The sequence below is a fragment of the Haemaphysalis longicornis genome, unplaced genomic scaffold (genome assembly GCF_048455015.1).
Source record: "Haemaphysalis longicornis isolate Haplotype H1 unplaced genomic scaffold, Haemaphysalis longicornis Haplotype H1 scaffold_1, whole genome shotgun sequence".
NCBI lineage: Eukaryota > Metazoa > Arthropoda > Arachnida > Ixodida > Ixodidae > Haemaphysalis > Haemaphysalis longicornis.
In genome coordinates this window covers 430028024-430049691 of record NW_027526203.1, presented here as the reverse complement: position 1 = coordinate 430049691, position 21668 = coordinate 430028024, and the positions used below count along the sequence as shown (strand labels likewise).

Genomic DNA, 21668 nt, shown 5'->3' with positions numbered 1-21668 from the left:
CACGTCGCTGCGTGGGCTATAGACAACGCGCCAGGTCCTAGTCGCGGGCGGGGAAGAACGAGAAAGCATAGAGTTAATACTACTGGCGAGAAAGTACGCCACGGCGGAGAAGGCTCGAAATGCCGCTTATGGCAACCGTCCTCCACGGAAGCAGCCATTTTGGTGGCGGCAGGGAGACAAGGCGATGGACGAGAGTCAAAAGTTTACAAGAAAGTTCCACAGCAGATCAACAGAATGCCTTCACATTTGTAAAAAGTTCTAAGCATTCCTAGCACTTTTTTTTTCTCCCACCTTTCAGGGAAAGCATTCCCGCCCAAAAATTTGAAATCACGTTGGCTCGCGCACAACGAGCATGCACGTAGTCCATGCAGTGGCTAAAATTAGCCATACCGAAATACTTTGGGTTTATTGCATTAAACATAATAGACGTCTTTTAAATCAACGAATAAATATTTAAATCATGATTTATGCAATAATCACGGAGGGCAATAAATACATGTTCGGTTAGGGGGCGCTGCCGTCGTATCTTCCAGCTTTTCCGTGATTTCCAATCCTCTGGTTGGTGCGTGGTGCGGGCACTCACTCCTCCCTGTTCTGTGGTGCGGGTCTGTGGGATGCTCTGAACGCCGACGCGACGAACTGTGTGGTCTGTTCTGTGGTGCCGTCGGGGGCTGCTGTATCTCCTGTCGTGTGTACTTGAACATTGTTAGTTCAGTGCAATATGGTGTTCCAAAGCCTCATGTTGTCAAGGTTTTGGAATTGGGATAGGTGACCGGTTAGCGACTTCAACGGGCGGCATCATTCGCATGAATGAAGATAGCAGTAACCGCATGCGCCTGCTGCTGGCAGTGAAGGGGCTGCTGAAATCGAAACACTAGCAAAATGATTAAGGCCAAGTGCACGTGGAAAGTCCAAGGCGACCGTCCTGTATCCGATGCGATCGTGTACTTCGAAGACAATGAAAAGTAAGTCAGACTGCCATCAGTCAGCAGTGGTGTGCTCCTCGCTTTCAGCCGTGGGTTGTCTGATGCGCGGTAGAACGCGTAGTCGTGAGGCTATCGCATTATGTTTAAACTCTGTAAAGTGTCTCACCGATCGAACAGTGCGGAAAAGAATAAATGTGTGCTTACGCCTGCATTCTCGTTGGAGTTACTTGGAGCCCCAGCTCTGACTAATCCTCCGGAGCAGTGGGCTATTTTTATCTCTGCGCGCGGCCGGAACGATGCCAAATCTCGGAGGTCTGGGCTGGATGGATGAACTAGATTATTGTCCTTGAGATGTGCGCTAATTTGGCCTAAGCTATGGCTCACTTTCGGCCTCCTGAAGATAATCTGCGGCTTACATTGCGAAGGGCTGCGTGTGATTAATTCCTTGCTCTGTACAATGAGCACGGTTATGTTGTTTCGCAATTTCGCCACGGCGTCCACTTTCTATTTAAAGCGCTTAGTCTAGCCGCTCTTCCTTGTAAACGCTTCCGCTCTTTTAACGCTGCCATTCAGGCTACCTGGGGACTTGCATGCCGAAAAAAAAAAAAACTTTTCGCCTTCCGAAACTTTGCCACAACCGCTGCCCTAACAAGCTAAATTGTGAAAACATGTTGGCCTGTACTGGTGGAAATCAGTACTTTGGAAAATACAAGTAACCATTTCCTAACTTGAAGTATACTTTCGTGTATACATATAAAACTATATAAGAAATGCCAAAGCGTCGAAATTCTTATCGCCCCCCAAGTGTTACTACACACTACGACTTGTGGCGTCTCAGATTGTGGATGAAAACAATGCTTGGTGAAAGTTCTATAAATATTCTTTGCTCTAAAGAACAGTAAGATAAGTATCTGCAAATGTAAAATAATCATATCTGTCAACTTTTGTTGAGAGCATCTTTTTCAGAGGACACAGACTGTATCTTGTATACATTATTGAACAGACTGCCTCACTTAAAATCCAAGGGTGGTCGCCATTTTTTGAGTTTTAGTCGTGTGTTTCACCTTGGTGTACAATTGCTGCCAAAATAGCTACGAAGATGAACATGCAAGCGGTGATTGCTACTTTTACATTTGATAAAAAGCGGGTAAAGTAAAGCGTCTAATTATTGTTGTGGCCAATAGGGCGGCCAAGCCAGCCATTGACTTTGATGATCAACTTTCCACCCAACTGTTCAATATAGTTTCTGTAATTTCTGCCCGAAGGTACCACCGTGTGGCTATGTTGTGCACAATCTGTGCTGTTGTTTTTTACATCACGAGCAAATGTCAATTTATTTCTATAGTTCAAAGCAGACAAAAGCAAAATTTGCTAAACAATAACTAGGAGTCTTCAAACAAAAAGTTGCTCATCCTTAAATGTTGTTTTACTTATGGCAGATTTTTACATATCATTGCAGCCTTGCTTATGCTTAAAAGTCCCTGCTTCCCCAAAGAAACGGGCCAAAAAAAATGGTGGGAGGTGTTGTAACAAAGGTACATTGTACGACAAACACTTGTACTAATGTAGCTTCTACCACTGCAGCTAAGGAATGGCACTAATGGGCACAAGATCGCAAGTTAAATTTTCGACCGCCACAGCTTTTTCCTGGTGAAGTCACAAGGCGAAAATACCGCGTGTATGCAATTTTGGTGCACATTAAAAAGACACTAAAGGTCGAATAACTTTGTTTAAAGTGAAAGATCACACGTTCCATTGTTGTTTCTGGTTATGTGTGTTGATTTCTAGTGGTGCCAAAAGTGCATTATGAGGTGAGCCAACCGAATGGTGAATAAGCTGGCCAAGCCTGATGGATGCTGCCACTTAGGAGATGGCGTAGAAATGCCTCCGTTGGCCTGTGTAAAAGCTGCCGAGTGATTCGGCTTGGTTACATAGCTTATTGAGCTAGTACTCTCTGGCTTTTGTGATGTCATTGATATGTGTGTATGTATGCATGTAAAAATGTGTGTGTGTGTGTGTGTGTGTGTACTCTGGCAGTAAAAGGGCACAATAGCGTATGTGTTTCCCAAGATCAATTTTATGACTATTTGAAGATGGGGGCAAAAAATTGCACTGAAATCAAAACTAAAACGAGGCATGCCATCCGTGGTAGTGGGGCAGCCTGTTTGATTATGTTTACTAGCTGAAGTTTATTTTTAAAAAACCGGCATTCAACAAAAAATTGTCGTATCTATTTATTTTGCATGTCTTTTTCCTACTGAACTTTCCAGAAATGCTTACACAGTTTAAGCTCTGCTGATTCCATTTCAGAGTCCACAGTTTTCAAGGTCACAAATTGTAGTTCGGAAAAATGTGTAGGATGGCGACTCTCATTTTCACGCTTTTGGCATACAGAGCAGCTGCTGTTGCCAGGGAAATGTGCATCTTCTCAGTGCTCTACTGTGCTGATGTAGGCGGCTTAGTTTCAAAATGTTACCACTCCTTAAGATCCCCAGGTGGTACGAGTTAGCTCATAGTCACCTACTATGGCACACCTCATAGGCCAAGTGTAGCGTTGGCATGTAGAGCCCCAATATGAACCTTCCCAATGGCAAAAATTGCGTCCTTTTTAGAATGATTTGTGATACTATTGGCTTGAGAAGGAGGTAGCTTTCTTTTGTTTTGGAATGTTTGAAAACAGTACAAAAATGTTGTTTGTGGGAGCATTTGGTGATTCAAATGCAGAAGAGGAACAGGTTATTAGCTTTAGGGCAATGTGGCAGTGATATTTCAAAGCAGCTGTAGCTAATTTTTCTGATTTGTACTTCTTGCTGTTCTTTGCCTCAACTATAGCATCGACCTCGAAGATGCAATTTCTGCAGAAAACTGTGTCCAGTTGGAAGCGCCGGTGGATGACGACGTCACTGGGAACTACATTGTTCCAGCCTGCCAAGTCTTCTTGTTCTGTGGCGAAACACACCAGATGGGAAGTGTGTCCATTCTCTCTGAGGCAAGGGTCATTGAGGTCTATGGCTACCACGGTGAATACCTGAGCACCCTGAAGAATGAGCTGATGGAGGAGGTGGATGGCATGTCTGTGTTTCGAGGAGATCTCACTCTGGCGAGACCCTTGAAGGAGTGCTGCTTAAAAGTACGTTCCAATTCCGGAATCTTCCTTTTTCACTTATTTCTAACTGTTTGCTCACGTAAAACGGCGGAAGATCAGTGAAGGGTGCCAAAGTAGCAGTCAGTGAATTTGTCCCGTAAAGTAGTGGGAAAAGCAGTCTGGTGCTGATCGGAAAGTCATAAACTCAACACCTGTCTACTGTGATCACACTGTGGTAGCCCAAATGTCAATTGGCCAGTGGAATGAAGTAAGAGTGTGTGTGTTAAAAATACTAAATTTAAGTGGGAAGTCCTCACTGCCATCATTTCAATAACTCCCATGTGGGAAATGCAGTACATCATTGTGTATTTTTGTGTAACTTTAGCATTTTATTCCATTGTAGGCATGCCATTTTAGTCATGACAGGTAATTTCACATGCCTATCTACAGCCAAGAAAATAGATATTAAACTATCATTGCCAAGCTTGGTATTATTGTCCCTTGTAAAATGCTACATTTTGCCCCAGTGGTGGGGAGAGAGGAGTGCAAAAGAAAATAGTTAAATTAGTTACAGCAAAAAAAAAAGCATGAAAGTGTACATGTAAAAACTAGTAGCCAGCATAGTACACTAGAAAATTTTTGATATAAATATGTGCAACCTAAACTATGCAGTAAAAAAGAGAGAGAGGGAAATAAAAACAGTTGGCTGTTTGACATGGGCAAGTATAGCTCTCGAAATGAGAGCTGTACTTGTCCATGTCGCTGAAATACTTGTTGCTGAAGTAGCGACATACAACATTTGGAGCAACATAGAATGGTTAGAGATCATTTCTGTGGCATCCAATAAATGCACTGTCAGGGATCGCTTGGACAATGTCACTTTGGAAAATATTCAATCCTTTAATAGTGCAGGGGGAAAAAAAACTTTTGTAAATTGTGCATGTTTGAATTTTTTTAGCCTACAGAGGGTGGTCAGGCATTGTGAGACACATGTTCGTGGGTGCCAATAAGCATGCTTGTCAACAGCAGTACAATTTGGGCAGTAATGTGGGGAAATGCACAACATGAAGATATGCAAGGCTGTAGTTTATATGGCTCTTAATTTCTGTAGTTCTGCTTTGGGGTGTGTTCGTCTAACTGCTTTCAAGTTTTTTATAGCATCATTCATGTGAGGATCCCATACAACACGTGCATGTTCTGGGATGTGGAGGAGTTATTTTATATCTGTATTTATCTTTAAAATTAGTGGTACAGCCGGCCTTTAAAGATTCTGTGTTAACGTATGTATTCCAAGTTAAATCTGATAAAAAATTATTTCTAAATGTTTTGCTTCTATATCTTTGAGGATATTTTTGTTATTTAGACTATATTGGGACCAATATGCTTTGCCTGAAAAATTGTGTTGATTTTATATTTCGGTAAGCCCCTTATTATATTATGAATAAATTTTACAAAAATAGGGTGATAAATCATCACCTTTAATTTTTATTTCACTGTATAAGACTAATTTGTCAAATTTTTGAAGCTATACCAGGGCAAATGTTGTTGATATAAATCAGAAACAGTAATGGTCCCAATACAGAGCCTTCAGGCACACACTAATGTTGGTAAATTTTGTGCCAGTTACTAAACCTTTTCAGAGCACCCAGTTAATTAAGTAACCTTTAAGCCAACCAATTATGTTGTCAAGTAATACAAGTTGGTGTAAAATGGAAGCATGCTAAACCAGTGAATGCTGGTTTGAATGCTGGCATGATAAACCAGTGAATCTCGCTGTAAACCATTGTCAAATGCCAGAAAAATGTACTGCATAAAGCCTACTAATTGTGTAACATATGATCTACCAGAGCCAACACTATGTTGGTAGCCAGAAAGGAAATCGTTAGTATTTGTGTGGCTAATTATACTTGAGCACATCAAATGTTTTAAGAAATCATAACACATTTGTTAGTGATAGTGATTGGTAGTTGGAGCCTTGTTATGGAGACCACATTTATGAATTGGCACAGAAATAGTGTGTTTACATTCAGAAGGTAGTTAAGAAGCCGGCTATGATTTGTTTTACTAAACAGCAACAGCAAATGGCAACCTCTGAAATAATGCCTGCACAGGGTATGAGGACAAAATTGGGTATACCATCAGGGCTTCAAGTAGAGTTGTGTTTTATCTTAACCAAAAGTTTGTAAGTTTGAGCTAGGTACCGAAATGTCACGCCTAGTTTAAGGGTAATAATAGTTCAGCATGGTTGAAAAGACCAATATCAAACGTCAAAAAAACGGAATCAAAGTAGGTGTGAAATGCAGTAGTTGTTTGCCTCTAAAAAGGGTTCAGGCGCAATGGGCACTGAAACTATGTATGTGGCAAAGGTATTAAGTACTCTTGAGGCTGCACCTTGAATTTGGTAGGAACCCGCCACGGTGGCTCAGTGGCTAAGGCGTTGTGCTGCTGAGCTCAAGGTCGCGGGTTCGATTCCCGGCCGTGGCAGCCGCTTTTCTGATTGAAGTGAAAAGCAAAAACGCCCGTGTGTACGAGATTTCGGCGCACGTTAAAGATCCCCAGGTGGTCAAAATTAATCCGGAGCCCTCCACTATGGCGTGCCTCATCGCCTGCGTTGCGTTGGCGCGTTAAACCTTACAATCAATCACTCAGTTGAATTTGGTAGGGATCAAATGTCATGCTTGATACCGGTTAAAACAAAAAAGATTATTAATGCCTGTTATTGTAAACACAAGGTAATGGTCATCCGTTGCCCTTTGTGATGATATTTTAGGTGTTGCTAGAATTCTGTCTTTTCTTCTACCTCCAGTTTATACCTGTGAAGTCCAAAGATTCTATGTGGCTGTATGGCATCAAGGTGGTGGTTCAGGAGAAGCCCCGACCAGACACCCTCAACTTGTTTCCGGCCACTATGCCCCTGAAGGATGTCGAGGAGCGGCTGCAAGCTTCGGGTGCACAGCTCAGCGAGAAAGCCGAAAACCTAAAGCGGATGATGGAGCTCTTTCAGGGGAGCAGCAGCATGTTCTCGGCCGCCGCCATGTCACCGGTCCTGGCTGGGCTGTCAGCGCTGCCGCGGGGAGCGCCACAGCAGGGGCCCCCCGAGGGCATGGCGCAGCTCTACAGCCTCTTTCAAAACTCTGCCATGAAGCCACCACCGGTGCAGCCTGCCCCTCCTCCAAAGCCCAAGCCAGCGGTTGCCCCCGAGCCAACCAAGGAAGCTGGGTTACCAAGTGGGGCAGCAGGGCCTGCAGAAGCCAGCCAAGATGCACTGCTGGCCAACATGATTAAACTGCTCCTGGAGAACCAGACGGCCAAGCTGCCTGCTCAAGAGCCCCCAGCTCCACCAGTCGCAAAAGTGAAAGTGGAAACACAGCCTGCGTCCTTGGGCAAGGACTTTATCCTCGGCCTTCTGGAAAAATCGGGCATCCTGAACAAGGAGACGGCCACCCTGCTTCTCACAGAAATCATTCAGAAGACTGGCGCCACTGTCCAGTTGAATCAGTCATTCGGGGATGCTGAGCCAAAGCCTGCAAACGTGCCTACCGATGATTCCGCCGCAGGACAATCAAATGCTGTAACTGAGGCAAAAAGGCCACAGAAGGTCTCCACAGCAAGTGGTACGGAGCGTGAGCCTTCCACAGATGCAGCCTCGCAGACGGATGTGCTTGAACCTGAGCAACCAGTCAATCAAGAACTGCAAGCACCACCACCAGCGCTAACAATGGAAGCTCTTCAGATAGAAAGGTACGGTTAGCTTTTTGGTATTCGGCGCCTGAGACGTATTGTTAGGTGAGAAAATGGAGTGGCTATGAGCTTCCTGTTAACAAAATGGCCGATGGGTCTACCAGTTATTGCCCTGTGTCACTCGTAAAGCACAAATTTGTATTGCAAGTGTGGCATGTAAAGGTGTTCTTTTCCTTTGTTCAGATATGGGTAGTATTCACTATAGCACTCTTGGCGGGCACATCATCACCATTGGGCACTTGGTGGAAGCCATGAAATAGGTTGCTCCCCTGTTGAAAAGAAAAAAATTAAACGTCATTTCCCCTTCAAGAAAAATTTTTGAAAACACGTGTTAACATGTGATGGATGTATTCGTACAGGTGCAAACGTGTGCGCGCACACACACACACACACACATGCATGCACACACACACATGCATGCACACACACATGCACCACACATCCTCAATCCGTGTCTCGCTGCAGTGCATGGCAGTTTATTATCCCTCTTTTCGAGGGGGGCCATGTCTGCACTCCACAGCAGCTACTTCTATTTGACAACAAGTTTACTCCTCTGTGTTTGCTTCCCCACAATATGGCTGACCACAACTTTTTTTTTTTATGCTTGCGAGCGTGTTTGCCCGGAACACTGCTATCAGGCTCAAGCGACTGCATATGGGGCTATACAGCAAACTGTGGCTTCTTTGTAAACACCATAAGTTATAAGTGCGTGTAAGTTAGGGGTTCCTGTATTGTGGTTATGGTCATCAACGAGAAAGTACAACCTACCCTTTCTTTGCAACGTCAGTCACTGCACGTGTCCGATATGGGGAACAAAACTGTAGCCTAAATCTGTAGTGGGTGGGGGGCGCAATGTTCTGGAGCGATTCAGCTTTTTTTTTCTTGGGTGATCAGCAAAATTTGCCATTTCTGGCCACAGCCACTGTAAGGCGACGAATCGACTCCAAAGTGTTGGAACCCCACTTGGTGGGACTGCATCGGCCCTGCTGCTGATCTCAACTGTCACGTGTAAGGGAGGAGCAGGATACGCTCTGACGTGCAAGGATACCCTTTCGTTCATGTGTAGAACTTTTTGAGTTAGTTACATTCCTAGTGTCAGCTCAACCGGATGTTTGAATATTCACATCCTGTAGTGGCAAAACGCAGGCTGGCCAGATGGTGCTAGATCCAGAGTAACACATTGTTTGGAGGGGGGTAATGGCTAATTGCATGAACTGTTTGCTTAGTAGTGTTGTTAAGAAAGAGAGGTTGGTGGGGTAGCGATCGCCCCACTACCCACCGCATCCTCTTACATCTGCCTCTGCGGCTGATGTCTTATAGTTTACAGCTTTAGGATGGGAAAGCTATTTTTCATGCATTTTCTTATTTGCATGTATTTTGCACACAGAAATTCGTAGCGGATGCTATGAATCCCTTGGTGTGGGCAGATATTTAAGCCTAACGTTCAACACACGAACTCTGTCAAGCAAACGCAGCTCTCGGGCATTCACTAGGCTATCATAGGACTAAGTGAGGTTTGAAGAACAGGTGAGGGCTTCACAGTGATCAGAAGCAGGCATCTTCTGCGCTACCGAGGGCATCAAGAAAGGAAGCAGCCTCGATCCACAAAGAGAAAACGTTAAATGTGGAGGAGTCGTACACCATCTACGAGAGGGTCGTGGTTGTTGTGATGAAGATAAATAAAAAGTGTATGATAAAGGTAGCAGGGGCCGGTGCTCCCACATCTAAATACGAAGGTGACGCTGTTAGCAGTACCTACGAGGATGTCAGATCTGCCGTGAGTGATCTAAATTCTCGGTACACAGTATTGAGGGGCGACTTTAATGCTACAGTAGGAGAGGAGCAGTTGAGTGAACATGCAGCGGGAAACTTTGGAATAGATATTCAAAATAGCTGAGGTGGCACCATGGTTGGACTTGTAGCGAGAAATGACCTTAGTGTAATGAATGTATTTTTATACAAATAAAGGAAGAAGAAATGGACATGGGAAAGCCCTAACAGTGAAACAAAAAATCAAATCAACTTTGTTTTTTGTGACATTCCAGGTATTGTGCAGTTTGACAAGGTACTAGGTAAAGTCAAGAGCTGTGATTACATGCTGGTGGGGCACAGAATAAGGCTAGACCTGAAAAAATAAATTGCGAAACTAGAAGAATTAAAATGGCATCGACATACTGAATGACAAACTAAGTATGATTGGCTTAAAATTTCGTAAACAATGTTTTGGTCCCTAACATACTATGGAAAATCCCTTGAAAATAAATACATGTATACTGTCTAACGTTGTATATCAAATTCAAAGGGGTTAAGAAAATAGTTTGATGTAATGAGTAATTTTATGTACAAATTGTACAGTGCATGTGTAAAAAATTCAAGAGTATGTTCAGAGTGTTCAATATAAGAAATAATTCAAAGTGTCGTATATCAATGTCTTATCAAAATGATCGATGTAAATAAGCTTGATTGTAAATAGTTTTGTTGAGCCGTTTGACCCATCATTTCTCTATTGTTTGCTATGATCCTTTTAATTTTCGGTACCATTGGCATTGCCTAATGTGCTGGGGAGTTCCGCGCACTGTTTTGAAAAGTATTTTATTGTCGTGAGTTTCGTCGTTGCCTTGCTTGAAAGCCAAGCGCAACATGTAAGTGTGCATTAGCTGTAGCCTTTGGTCTCATCATGGTGCGACTTTTCGCTTCAGCATTTGAGGGCCAGCAATGCAACTGCTTGCTTTGTTTACTGGTTCATTCATACTGAACAACTGGCATATGGGGACATCATCAATACATTGCATGAAACTATGTTCAGCAAAGTTGAACAAGCAAATTGGGATGCTAGTGCGTTTTTGTTGTTGTTGTTGTTTTGCTTTAAAAAGGGTATTCCGTTTGTGCTTAAAAAGAAATATTCTTGAATAAATTATAGAGAGCCCCAGGATTACGAACCACGTAATGACTCGACATTATGAAAATAGCACCAAAATTGTCCTTATTAAACAAACCAGAAGAAAGGTGGTGCATTATTATGGTTTTATATCAAGGATTATGTGTAACAAACACTTTTGGCAATTTTCCACTTGCCTGTGCAAACTTTTTAAGCTTGTTCAGCACACTTCACAGGTTGCTGTCGATCAGTGGTTGCTGTGGCCTGGTCAGATTGACTCTTGAAAAGTGAAGTTAGGCAGGGTTTACATGGTTGTTTGAAGTTAACATGCCTGACCCCACGATATCTCTTACCTTCCTTAATGTTGCTATTGGTTACAATGGCTATCAAAATCTTTTTATTGTTGTAACTGAAAATAAGTCCGTGAATTGCAGCCTGAGAGGCAAGAAATGGTAGCATTTGTTTATGGATGACGTTGAAAGTTCTGTGCCAGCAAGGCAGTAATAATGTAACCGCAATGGACTATTAGCAGCTTCTGAAAGGAGTTTCAGTGTGTAGACGGCAGTTGCTTAGGGAGGATACGAAGTAGAAATAAGTCCAGGTCCATCAGTGTGTGGTGCATGGGGGTGCTTGCTGAAGAAGACCTCTGGGCATGCATTTTGCATCCATGGTGAAAGTGTTAAATGAGCTGCCTGTGTTTCTGCGTGCAGCTATTACTACGGCATGCATGCTACCGATATTGTCTTGCAAAATAGGTTTCCATACGTGTTGTTGCTTTGGCAGGTGACACACTTCTCCTGGAATGTGGCCTTGCTACATGGTGATTCTCACCGGGGATTCCCACAGTGGGAATCTGGCCTGCACAACGCTGATGGAAAGCCCGTGGGGTATGGGTAATTTTTATACAATTGTTCTGTTTTCTTACAGGGAGGAAATGCGTGGTGCCGTCGGGGCGCTATTTCAAGGTCTGCAAGAGCAGCTACTGAATTTGGTTGGCGAACGCTTCGAAGAACTCAAGACGGAAGTAGTCGAGAAGCTGGACGGCAAGATTCAGGAAATGGAGGAACGCATCAACGCACGTTTCGACGCCATCATAGATGCGCTGCAGGGACAAGAGGAAGACGAAGAAATATTTGAGCAGGCTGCTGAAGAAGGCTCCGTTTGAGAAGAACTTGTGTGTGTGTCTGTGTGCGTGCGATTTTTGCATGCAGGTGTGTGTGTGTGAGAACCAAAACCAGCTAATTTATTGTTTGCGTGTTCAAAGCATGGAATGCTCTTTTTTTTTTTTTTTTGTACAAAATGCGTTTTTTTTTTAAGCCCTTTGGCAACTCGCGAAGAGAACATCGGTAAACAAAATGTACCAACACCCTTGCAGAATCTTCGTAAATTAGAAAAGCGTCTGCTGCTTTATGCAAGTTGCACGTTTTGTACCTCCTGCAGCCCTGCGTGTGTAAATGTCATTTGCTAATATACGTTGCTCTCAAGGGCTGGAGGCTGGCGGGTCTTTACATTGTGAACATTTGCTCCTAAATTATGGCATCAAGAAGGGCATTCAATGGCATCAAGAAGGGACTTCAATCTTCCAGGCTACTGATTCTGGCTGGAGTGAACTCATTTTACATGTTCAGACCCACCTCTTTGTCTTAATCAAATCTCACCACCCATTTTCTTAGGAATGTATGCATCTAGCACACAGTGTACAAAACCAAAGCCAGTAATAGCTGTACCCAGCAGGTGTTGTTCTTATAGAGGTTAGGAACAAAAAGAACCGTGCACGCGAGGTTTCAGTGCATGTTCCCCCAGTGGTAAATTAATCCACAGCTCTCTACTGTGTAGCACCTCACAGCCCAGCTGCTGCTTCGGTTCTTTTCTGGGTATCTTGCACGCAATGTCTGGAGTGTTTATACTCGAGTGGTAATTGGCACAGCTCGCTTGATGGTGTGTGTTTCTGCATTTAGAGCAAAATTCACTTAAGGGCTGTGCTCCCAAGGTTTCAATTAGCATAGCACAAAGCCGCCGTGTGATGTCCCACACCTGTGGATCATCGTGTTTTTCTTACACCTGTGCTTCCTTCTTGGAGACCCAGTGAATAGCGACCTATCGTCCGTTGGACCCGCAGGTCATTTAGCTTTTGACACAACCATCTCTGGCTTATGAATAATTGACTCTTGGCTTAAAGGAGCACTGACACGAAAATTTTATGTCACACTTTTATTGCTTTTATCGATGCTTAATGGTCTGGCGAACCTGAAACAGAACTTCAAATACTTCAGTGCGCGACAGTTAATTGCATTGAACGGCCTGAAAATCGTTTGTTTCAAATTCCCGCGCTTTCATCCCGAACGGCGCATATGACAGCCTCCCGGTTTGACCTCACCGCTTTGTGCGGACGTCACCGGCGCCCGTTTGAGAGGGTGTTGCGTCCGCTCGCCGCTCGTGGGGCCGCGCGCGTGAAGTTACGTCACGAGTTTTTGGTGAGGGCTGCGCGTCACTTCTTTTTCCTCTCCTGGAGTGATGTCACGCTGATGTCCATTTGCTGAGTGCCGCTCCGCGCGCTGCTCCGTCGGCGCGATAAATGCGATACAATTGAACTATGTTCTTCGCGTCGCAGGCCGCTCATATTTCAGCCAGGGTATTCTGTTGAGTGAAGGAAGCGAACTGTGCAATAATATTAACGCCGAAAATTGGTGTCAGTGCTCCTTTAAATGTGCTGATTGATTGCGAGCAGAAATGCATGACAATCGTTGCTCCTGTGGGATGCTTCTCGCTACAAGATATGCTGCAGTGGCTTTGCGCTAAAACCTGTCCTAGTTCTTTGGGGGGTCAGGGTTGGAGTGGGATGTCATTGAGATTAATGGTTGTGGAACAAACCGTCCATAGCTCATTTTTTTTTTCTTTTTGCTGGTTTCATTCCCATTCACTGAGGCTATTTTAAGTTTGAGGGCTAAGTACAGAAATTCCCTTGTGTTTGAACCTTGGCGTACATGAAAGGCGACCTGGTGGTTTGAACTAGCCCCTAGCCCTCCCCTACAGTGTGCCTCATTAGGTGTATGGAGCTTCGACATGTAAAGCTCAGAATTTGATCTGGTTATTTCCTCTTCCCTTGGCCGTACTTCATTCTGGAGTACTGTACCACAATGCATAACTGCTTAATCCCATGCATCGACCAATCAATAGTGATCTTGCGCGAAGGAGTTGGGAGGAGAGACCACCATAGCATAGTACTTAGCCTCTGTCCATTGTAGAAATAATAGTACTCTGGGCCAAGGAAAAAAATACTTTGGGTAGAACTTGTTCATCTTTTTAAAGCTGGTGGTACAAAAATGATAGAATCTCTTGTTAAATGCAAGTGCAGTGTGTAACCAGAAATGCCAGTACGTGGCCTCACTTGACACGTACAACCTCATAGTACTTTTCCAAAAAGAAAACAGCGCAACAGAGTAGTCATGAGAAAAAGTGTAGGGCACAAAGCGCCAACTCATAGCTACTAAACTTTATTCATCATAATTGCGAAAAAAGCAAAAAACAGCATTAAAAACCTTGCAGGGCAAAACACAAAGTTCAAGTATCTTTAATGCTGTTCTTGTTTTCTTTGCCAGTCATTGCAGTACAGTAATCCCTCATTAATTCGAAGTTGTAAAATCTGGCAAAAATTTCGAGATACGCGAGTTTCGAAGCGACATGCCGAAAATTTGTGACCAGGTCTCTGAAATTACAGCTAGTGCTTGTAACAAAAGCTCCACTACACACAGGAACTTTTGTAATGAAGGCAAAACAATTCGTAGGACAAACAAATTTTTATTATTGTGGAAGAAAGAACTGCGTGATGCTCACCTGCTTCGCGTTTGCGTCTAGTCCCAGAAAAGGGTTCTCAAGCTGCTCAATGCATCGCATCAGTTGTTGGTCGCCACCGCTACATTCTGTTTAGTTGCGAAAAAGGTAAAGTGTGTTCCTTGTTTCTGCCATTGTAGGCACTTCTGGGGGCTTCTCGTAGTCCGCATGATCATCTGCGTTGTCCGCAGCTATCTTAGGTGCTTTGTGGGCTTTGGTGCTTTGTGTCCTACACTTTTTCTTGTGCCTCGTATATTGTGCTGTTCTTTTTTGTTATAATTTCAAATCAACTTGCCCAAGCTTCTACGTTAGCTTGATAATGCGTATACGTATCAACAACTGTTTAACCCCTTTGCCTTATGTGCTAATACATTCACACTTGAAGCTTTTGTACTGCCAAAGAATGTGGGCAACACTTTTATGTCTTCTTAAAATGAAGAACTGCAGTGCCGCATGCATGCACAGGAATTTCTTTTTGCATCAAATTATCGTCGTACCGGTCGTCTGAAAAAGTGGAAGGGTTTATTCTCAGCTTATGACACGCATCTTTCAATCTGTTGGCATTTGGCATGTTGTCATTTGGCAATTGGCATCTCCTCTCCCTTTATGCGTGCTTCACATTTTTTAAGCAATAAGTGCTTCTGCAAACATAGTTCAGGTCTATGCGTCATGTCGTCTGAGCACTGACAGGCTTTCACTTCCATCTGAGCAATTTTTGTCTGGCATTGGATGCTCATCTCAGGGCATAGGCTTCTCCGAGTAACTTGCTTTAACTCTTGTCTTGCGTCAGTTGAACCCACATATCTTGTTACCGCTAAACTTTTGTCTGAAATGGGGTCTGAATTTGAGCCTGTTGGTCTATGACAAATAGTGGGAGGGTCTGAACAGCAAACTGATCCGCTATACTGCTTTACACTGCTTTGAAAAATCGAAATTATTGGGGGTACCTGCTTTGCATGTTTTAAATGCAGGAAGCGTTTTCTCTGACAGTCACCTTCACTGGCCAATCCCCCTGTGTGGGTAAGTGGCAAATTATATGGGTATGTTGATGTCATAGTAAATGGGAATTGGTACCATTTGGAACTCTGTACTGATAAGCTAAAAATCTATTATGGTAGCTTCAGAGAACCAGCATGGTGTACACATAATGTTTGACAGGGGCAACCATAATAGTTTTGCATTCAAAGCACATAAGCAGACCTAGGTGTACCTCAAAAAGCTTTTTGTGTTTTTACTATGCACTGTTCTACATTTCGTTCTTGCAAGCTTCAAGATGCACCCTTCTGTTTTCCTTTTTTTTCCCCTGCGTGTCAAGACCAAGGATGCAGATACATTGCATGCGAACCCTTGGCGAGTTACTGAAGTGAACGGCGTCCAGAACGCTGCACCCACAGGCCCAAGTTGGAGAATGTTGGGGGAACCTGAAGCCACTTTCAGCCCCTGTGCACTCCGTGTTTGCTTTCAAAGCTGTTCATTGACTCCTGCCGTGATTGTCTGACCCTGATGCCATCTTGGCATGCGTCATCCAAGGGAAGTGGTTTCTAAATTTGTGCACACCGCGCACGTGTCAATCACTTATGACCTCAACAGTGCCCGGCATCCCCCTGTGCGCTAAGGCAAACCAATTTTGGTTTGTGCACTTGGGTTGGTGCACGCACCCTTCGGGTTCCTCTCCCTCCTCCTTTTCCTATTCAGTCGCCCGCCCCGCCCCCTACAACGTAAATTTGATTTCGCACTCGAAGCAAAAACTTTTCGAAGTGAGCGGGCTCTGAACATGGTTCCTAGATCCACCTGCTGCAGATAGCGCTTCAGTCTTAATGCGTCGACTGCACTGATTCAATGATTGGGAGTGTCGCTTTGATGGTTGTGTGCTGGAGTGTCCGTGTTCATAAACATGGGGAAGCCCCATGTCTTGCCAGTAAGCTGTTCGAGTGCCCACTATGCATTAAAGTGAGCAGCAGAAGAAGATGAATGTGCCTTATCATGTCCTATTTTGAGCTAATATGCTTTTTTGCGGTGAAGTTTACACACGAAGATAATAAAGTGTTTGTAAAAATACTGTGCCTTAGGGTTTCTTTAATAGCACAATGTATGCTGGGCTCGCAGGAAATTATTTATGCAGAATTGCTGCTTAAATGGAACAGCAGTCTTAATGTGAGTTCCTTTTGAAGTCCGCTCCTTTGTACTCTTGTGAAACCAGATCCTGACAAACGGATAATGTTATATTTGAATGCTACGACATTAGTGGCTCATTTAGTGAAAAAGCCAATGTCCCCAAAGTCCAGAAAATAAAATCCCATTGGCTGCGTCAGGTTATGTGGCCCATAGCGCCTGCTTCAGAAATAAAGAAAAGGACGCGTGCCTTGTGGCGGCACGTGCCTCAACAATAAATTTGAACAGTGCGAAAAAAGGAGACGGAGGATTAGAAAACATTAAAGACGGACTTTTCTAGCCCTTTGTCTTGTTTTTTTGCACCGTTTGAATTTACTTAAAGGTCATGAGTGAACTCACCAGAGCCTTACTAACTCGGAAATAAAACGTGTTTTATTTCCGAGTTACCATTGAGTTACCACAGTGGTTACCATTGAGCAAGTGCACTCTGCATGGTGCACCACAGTACTCCCTGGTGCTGTTTCTGCTTCTCGGCGCTAAACACACAAGTACACTCGTACGCACTGATGCTCTCACATTCACTAAACCATGAAAAAGTATTTACTTATCGTAGTTTTTTTTCCACCTTTAGTCAGGTAGGCGATCCACCCTCCCCCCTCCCCCCAGTCGCGTCGACGTCCCTGGCCCTGCGGTCACGGCACGCACAGGCCATGAAACATTATCTGGTGTAGGATAAAATCCAGTGGCGCGCCCTGACAGAAAGCAGCAGCAACCGCCCTTGGAAAAGTGGGAGGAGAGCCAAAGAAAGTTTCGCTTGCATAGCAAAAACGCCGGGAATTCGACTTTCGACTGCGCGCTCAGAAGCGCTGGTGGGTTGCTGAGCCACCGAGAAATTCCTATAATGTAACTTCAGAAACCACTGATGTATATATATATATATATATATATATATATATATATATATATATATATATATATATATATATATATATCCGTGCGTGCGTGCGTGCGCGCGCGCAGGGGAAGCCCGATCATACTATGATCGTACGACCGGAGTGCGGGTAAATTCTGGCCTAGTAGACGGTCTCACGCGACAGGTGGGCTAAGAAATTGTTTGAACTACAATATTTAGTGCGTTCTCGCGTAATTTGTGAACCTTTAGCTGAAATCCCAAGTTAAAAATATGGCTCCGGCTTAGCTCAGCTATATGCAAAGCAAAAGCTTGGCTTAGTCTGGCTGAGTCTTGGTTTTGCTTGGTTAACCTTTGATTTAGCTGTATTGCCGACCACGTCTCAAAGCCGTTCGGTTCCGTGCAACGCTCGCAGAAGGAAGCCGGGCGAACGCGGCGTTCATTCACGGCGAACGCACCGTCGCCGGGCGCGAGACGAGTCGCGTTGCCCGAGACGGCCCAGCGCCACGTGCGTCGGCTGCCTCGGCCGCAGCGGCGGCGGCGATGGCTGCTCGTTCTGCGCAGAATGACCGAAAACTTGGCCTTGTGCGCAGCGCCGACAGCGGGCCCGGCGAATCACGCGACGCGCTTTGAGCGGTGTGTCTCCGGTCAAAAGGTCACCTTGCGCATCCTCCGCGAAATTGCTGGACGAAAGTAGCAAAGCTTTGCTTTAAAAAGACGCGCCTATGTTGTGTTCCCCTATCCTCCATGGCGTCCGAGCTAGCCCGCCAGCCAAGCGCTACGCGACACTGCATGCCGTCCAGCGGTATTTATAGCCCGCCAGCCCCGCGCCTTGCGCGAGCGAGATATGGCAGACGTGGTCGAGCAAATTGAGAGGGGAAATAGCTACTGTGAAACTGCCAAGGCTAAGCGAAACGAACGATAATACAAGGCGGAGATAAAAAAAAATACGGCATTCCCGTACATGGTGGTACCATTTGAACGGCCCCGTGCCGTCGCTATTGGGTCAAAGTGCTCAGCACATAGCTGTTTTCGTTTCCCACAAGACTCAGCAACGCGAAATAGATAAGGTGATCCAATTTTCGCGAGTAAACCGTGTGGCGGCGAAAATTATTGCGCTGCCTTGCTACAGTGACTTGCTGCGGCGGCCAGCGAGTGACCCAAAATGGCGGCGTCAACACGGACGTGCGTGAATAGAAGCACTCTAGCAAAGAAAGGAGTGGAGTGACAACGCTGCTTTGAATGTTTTGAAAGACACCGATAGAGCGTCGTGAAAGGAAGAAACTTGGATCGAGCGGGCGCGGAAAGCGGGTGGTCGGTCAACGCCGCGGGGTTGCGTTGTACGTGTTTTCGCATTCGTCGGTTGATTGATTGTAGTGTTTAACGCGCCGACGCAACGCAGGCGACTAGGCGCGCCGTAGTGGAGGGCTCCGGATTAATTTTGACCACCTGAGGTTCTTTAACGTGCGCCGAAATCTCGTACACACGGGCGTTTTTGCTTCTCGCCTCCATCAGAAAAGCGGCCGCCGCGGCCGGGAATCGAACCCGCGACCTTGTGCGCATTCGTCGGTGGCTCGACGGGAGTTTAAAACTCACGGTACGCCTGCCACCTGAACTTCGACTTCTCGCGGTTGCCGCGTTGGCGTACTGCTGCCGAGCGGAGCCGTCCAAGGTTCACTCTCACTTGCGAGTAACAGCCTGCTTGCTTGCGCCTGTTCAGCAAGTGGTCTGGCCCGCATGTGGCCCGCACGTTTGTTTTGCTTGACTTAGTCCCTAAAACGGGGTTTCCTTCCTTTTTTCTTGCTTTCTTTTTTTGAGTTGTATGCACGATCCCGGTTCCGCGCTCCTTCTCCCTTTCTAGCCAATCGGAATGCCTCACTTGCTCAGACTGTTTGAAACACCCCTCACCCGCGACCTCTCCAGGAGGGATGAGGGACGTGCATTAGCGCACCCAGGATCTTTGTCTAGGGGGGGTTAGAAATTTTCGCAACAAATATAAAATATGATAATATATAAATGTAAAAATGTAAAAGAACAAATATAAAGACAAATGTGAGTTATACAAAAAAATGAAAATAAATAACCACAAAGAATAAAATATATAAAACTATAAAGAGCAGCCGAGTTTTTATTATTTTTACGCGAAAAAAATATGCATTAAATCAGCCGCCATAACCTATACAATTCGCCTGCAGAAGGAATATAATAATGAATGCACCTTCATATAAAAAAGAAGATACACGAAGCCTTTTGCCATTGCCCGAAGCTCCGGACCCAAGTTTCGAAGTAGAATTGGAAGGAAGGGATGACGGGAGATGAGGTTGGGAAGGAATTACAATTAATGCCTTCTTCACTGGTGAAGTCAAGCCTAGAGTAAAGCACGAAATCTGTTCGTATAGGCTGGCACAATTTGCACTGAACAGTCAAATTAACACATATTTCTGAAAGCTTATTCAACAAAACATCGCTGTTATCCGTGATCACAGGTTTTCGTAACTGCGCACGAAGCGCTGCTGTCTTCCTCACTATAATGTTACAAACTCAGGCGATATATATAAAAGAAAACCTAACCTTTTTTTTTATTCAACGAGAGAGGGAGGGCTCGTACAGTGCTTAGTATTGAAGGAAAAACAGTTGTTTAAGCTTTCAAATGAAATAAAACAACTTCGATCTGATCTTGTTAGATTTGATTTGAGGCCAGAAGGCAAGCTCGACAATACTGAGTCCCAACCTATAGGAAATTTAAGCGTCTTTTTTTTTTCTAGAAGGCGACGAATGATCCAAATCTCGTGATGGCAGTTCCGCACAGAAGTTCAGAAAGTGGTATAATCTGTCCCTACAAAAATTGTGCGACTATTTGCGGTTTAGCGTGGGCTATGAGGCGTGCCGTACACTCTAAGAAATCGAGGAGTGCTGGGCACTCTGTCTAGGAGTAAAAACTTTTGTCCCATATTTCACTCTTTTTGGAAGCATTGGGCGACTCTTCCGAGGAGTAGCGTGTGGCGGCAAAACGAGAGGCGATATACTCCCCGTGGGATTTACTTGCTGCTTTCAAAGCGGAGTACTTGAACCATGTGTGGGAATTGCAATGCCATCTCCAAGGCAGCGTTCCGTCACTCCCTTTAGGCGTGAATAAGCTCTATTGGCGGCGTTCCCGGATACTGCAGACGGGTACTACTACTCTCTCTTGGAAAGCATCTCGTTACGCCTCAAGAGCGTTCTGCTATTCCCCGCGAGGCAGCGTGTTTTCGCTCGCGCCTGCTACTAGACCCCCCCCCCCCCCTTCCCCACGATGGTACTATAGGCAGTTACAAGCAAACAAAACCGGACAAGCTATTTTGAAACATGGAAAAGAAGAAAAAACAAGCTCAGACTTTATTAAAAAAAAAATACACAACAATCGGTTCATTCTGCAATTTCACACAAAATGCAATTTATTAGGAATTAAAATATCACGGCATAAAAACGGGTCCTACTCCACATGCACATAGGAGACGTAGCGCCTATTTAGGATACATCCAAGAAAAATTCAAAAATAAAAATGCAGCAAAGCAATTGAAAACACTAAAATACAAACATTAAATATGACAATAAAAATGACATTAACATCCACAATAAAAAGGTACTGGCATTAGCACGAAAAGCGTCAGTAGAAATACAGCAGTGGGCGAATAGTTAACAGTATTAACATAAAACAAAATGACCTTAGTACATCAGTGAGTGCTTCACATGGACTGGAAAAGCCAGCTCTTATTTAGCACACATAAAAAATATTTACAAATAAATTTTGCGAAAGAAAAATCTGGGAAAAAACAATTCAGCGTGGATTACTATTAACGCATTACAAGGAGCAATCAACACAAAGATACAAAGCCATTGACACGGAAAACTCCGCAACAGATATATGTTGGTGGGACAACAGGAAACCGCAGGAAACACTCCCACTGGGTTTTTTAGGCGGGTGGTTCTCAAATGAGGATGCGCTAGTAAGATTTAAAAAGGCATAACTTGGTATTAAAAACAAACACGTTCGAGCTGAGTGCTTCATAATGTTGGTGGCGGCCTCCAGAACAGTATCGACCAGGGCACCGTTCTTGAGCCGAAGTAACGTCTACAGAAGAAGGTGCGCTTCTCCTTTTAAGCGTATTACACAATGAACGGCCAAAACACACAGCAGCAATGGGA

General features: G+C 44.5%; 1 protein-coding gene across 1 annotated transcript; it reads left to right on the top strand.

The window, feature by feature from the left end:
• Window positions 1-547: 547 nt before the first annotated feature.
• LOC144155710 (uncharacterized) lies at window positions 548-16519 on the top strand. The gene is made up of 4 exons (XM_077687325.1): window positions 548-965; window positions 3759-4056; window positions 6818-7752; window positions 11558-16519. The coding sequence occupies exons 1-4, from the start codon at window positions 883-885 to the stop codon at window positions 11793-11795; spliced, it is 1554 nt and encodes a 517-aa protein (XP_077543451.1). The 5' UTR covers window positions 548-882; the 3' UTR covers window positions 11796-16519.
• Window positions 16520-21668: the final 5149 nt, after the last annotated feature.

Excerpts from the sequence above, each read along its gene's own strand:
- LOC144155710 (XM_077687325.1), top strand. The coding sequence starts at position 883 with ATGATTAAGGCCAAGTGCACGTGGAAAGTCCAAGGCGACCGTCCTGTA. Across the intron at positions 966-3,758 it reads TACTTCGAAGACAATGAAAA|CATCGACCTCGAAGATGCAA; the intron begins GTAAGTCAGACT and ends CCTCAACTATAG. Across the intron at positions 4,057-6,817 it reads TGAAGGAGTGCTGCTTAAAA|TTTATACCTGTGAAGTCCAA; the intron begins GTACGTTCCAAT and ends TTCTACCTCCAG.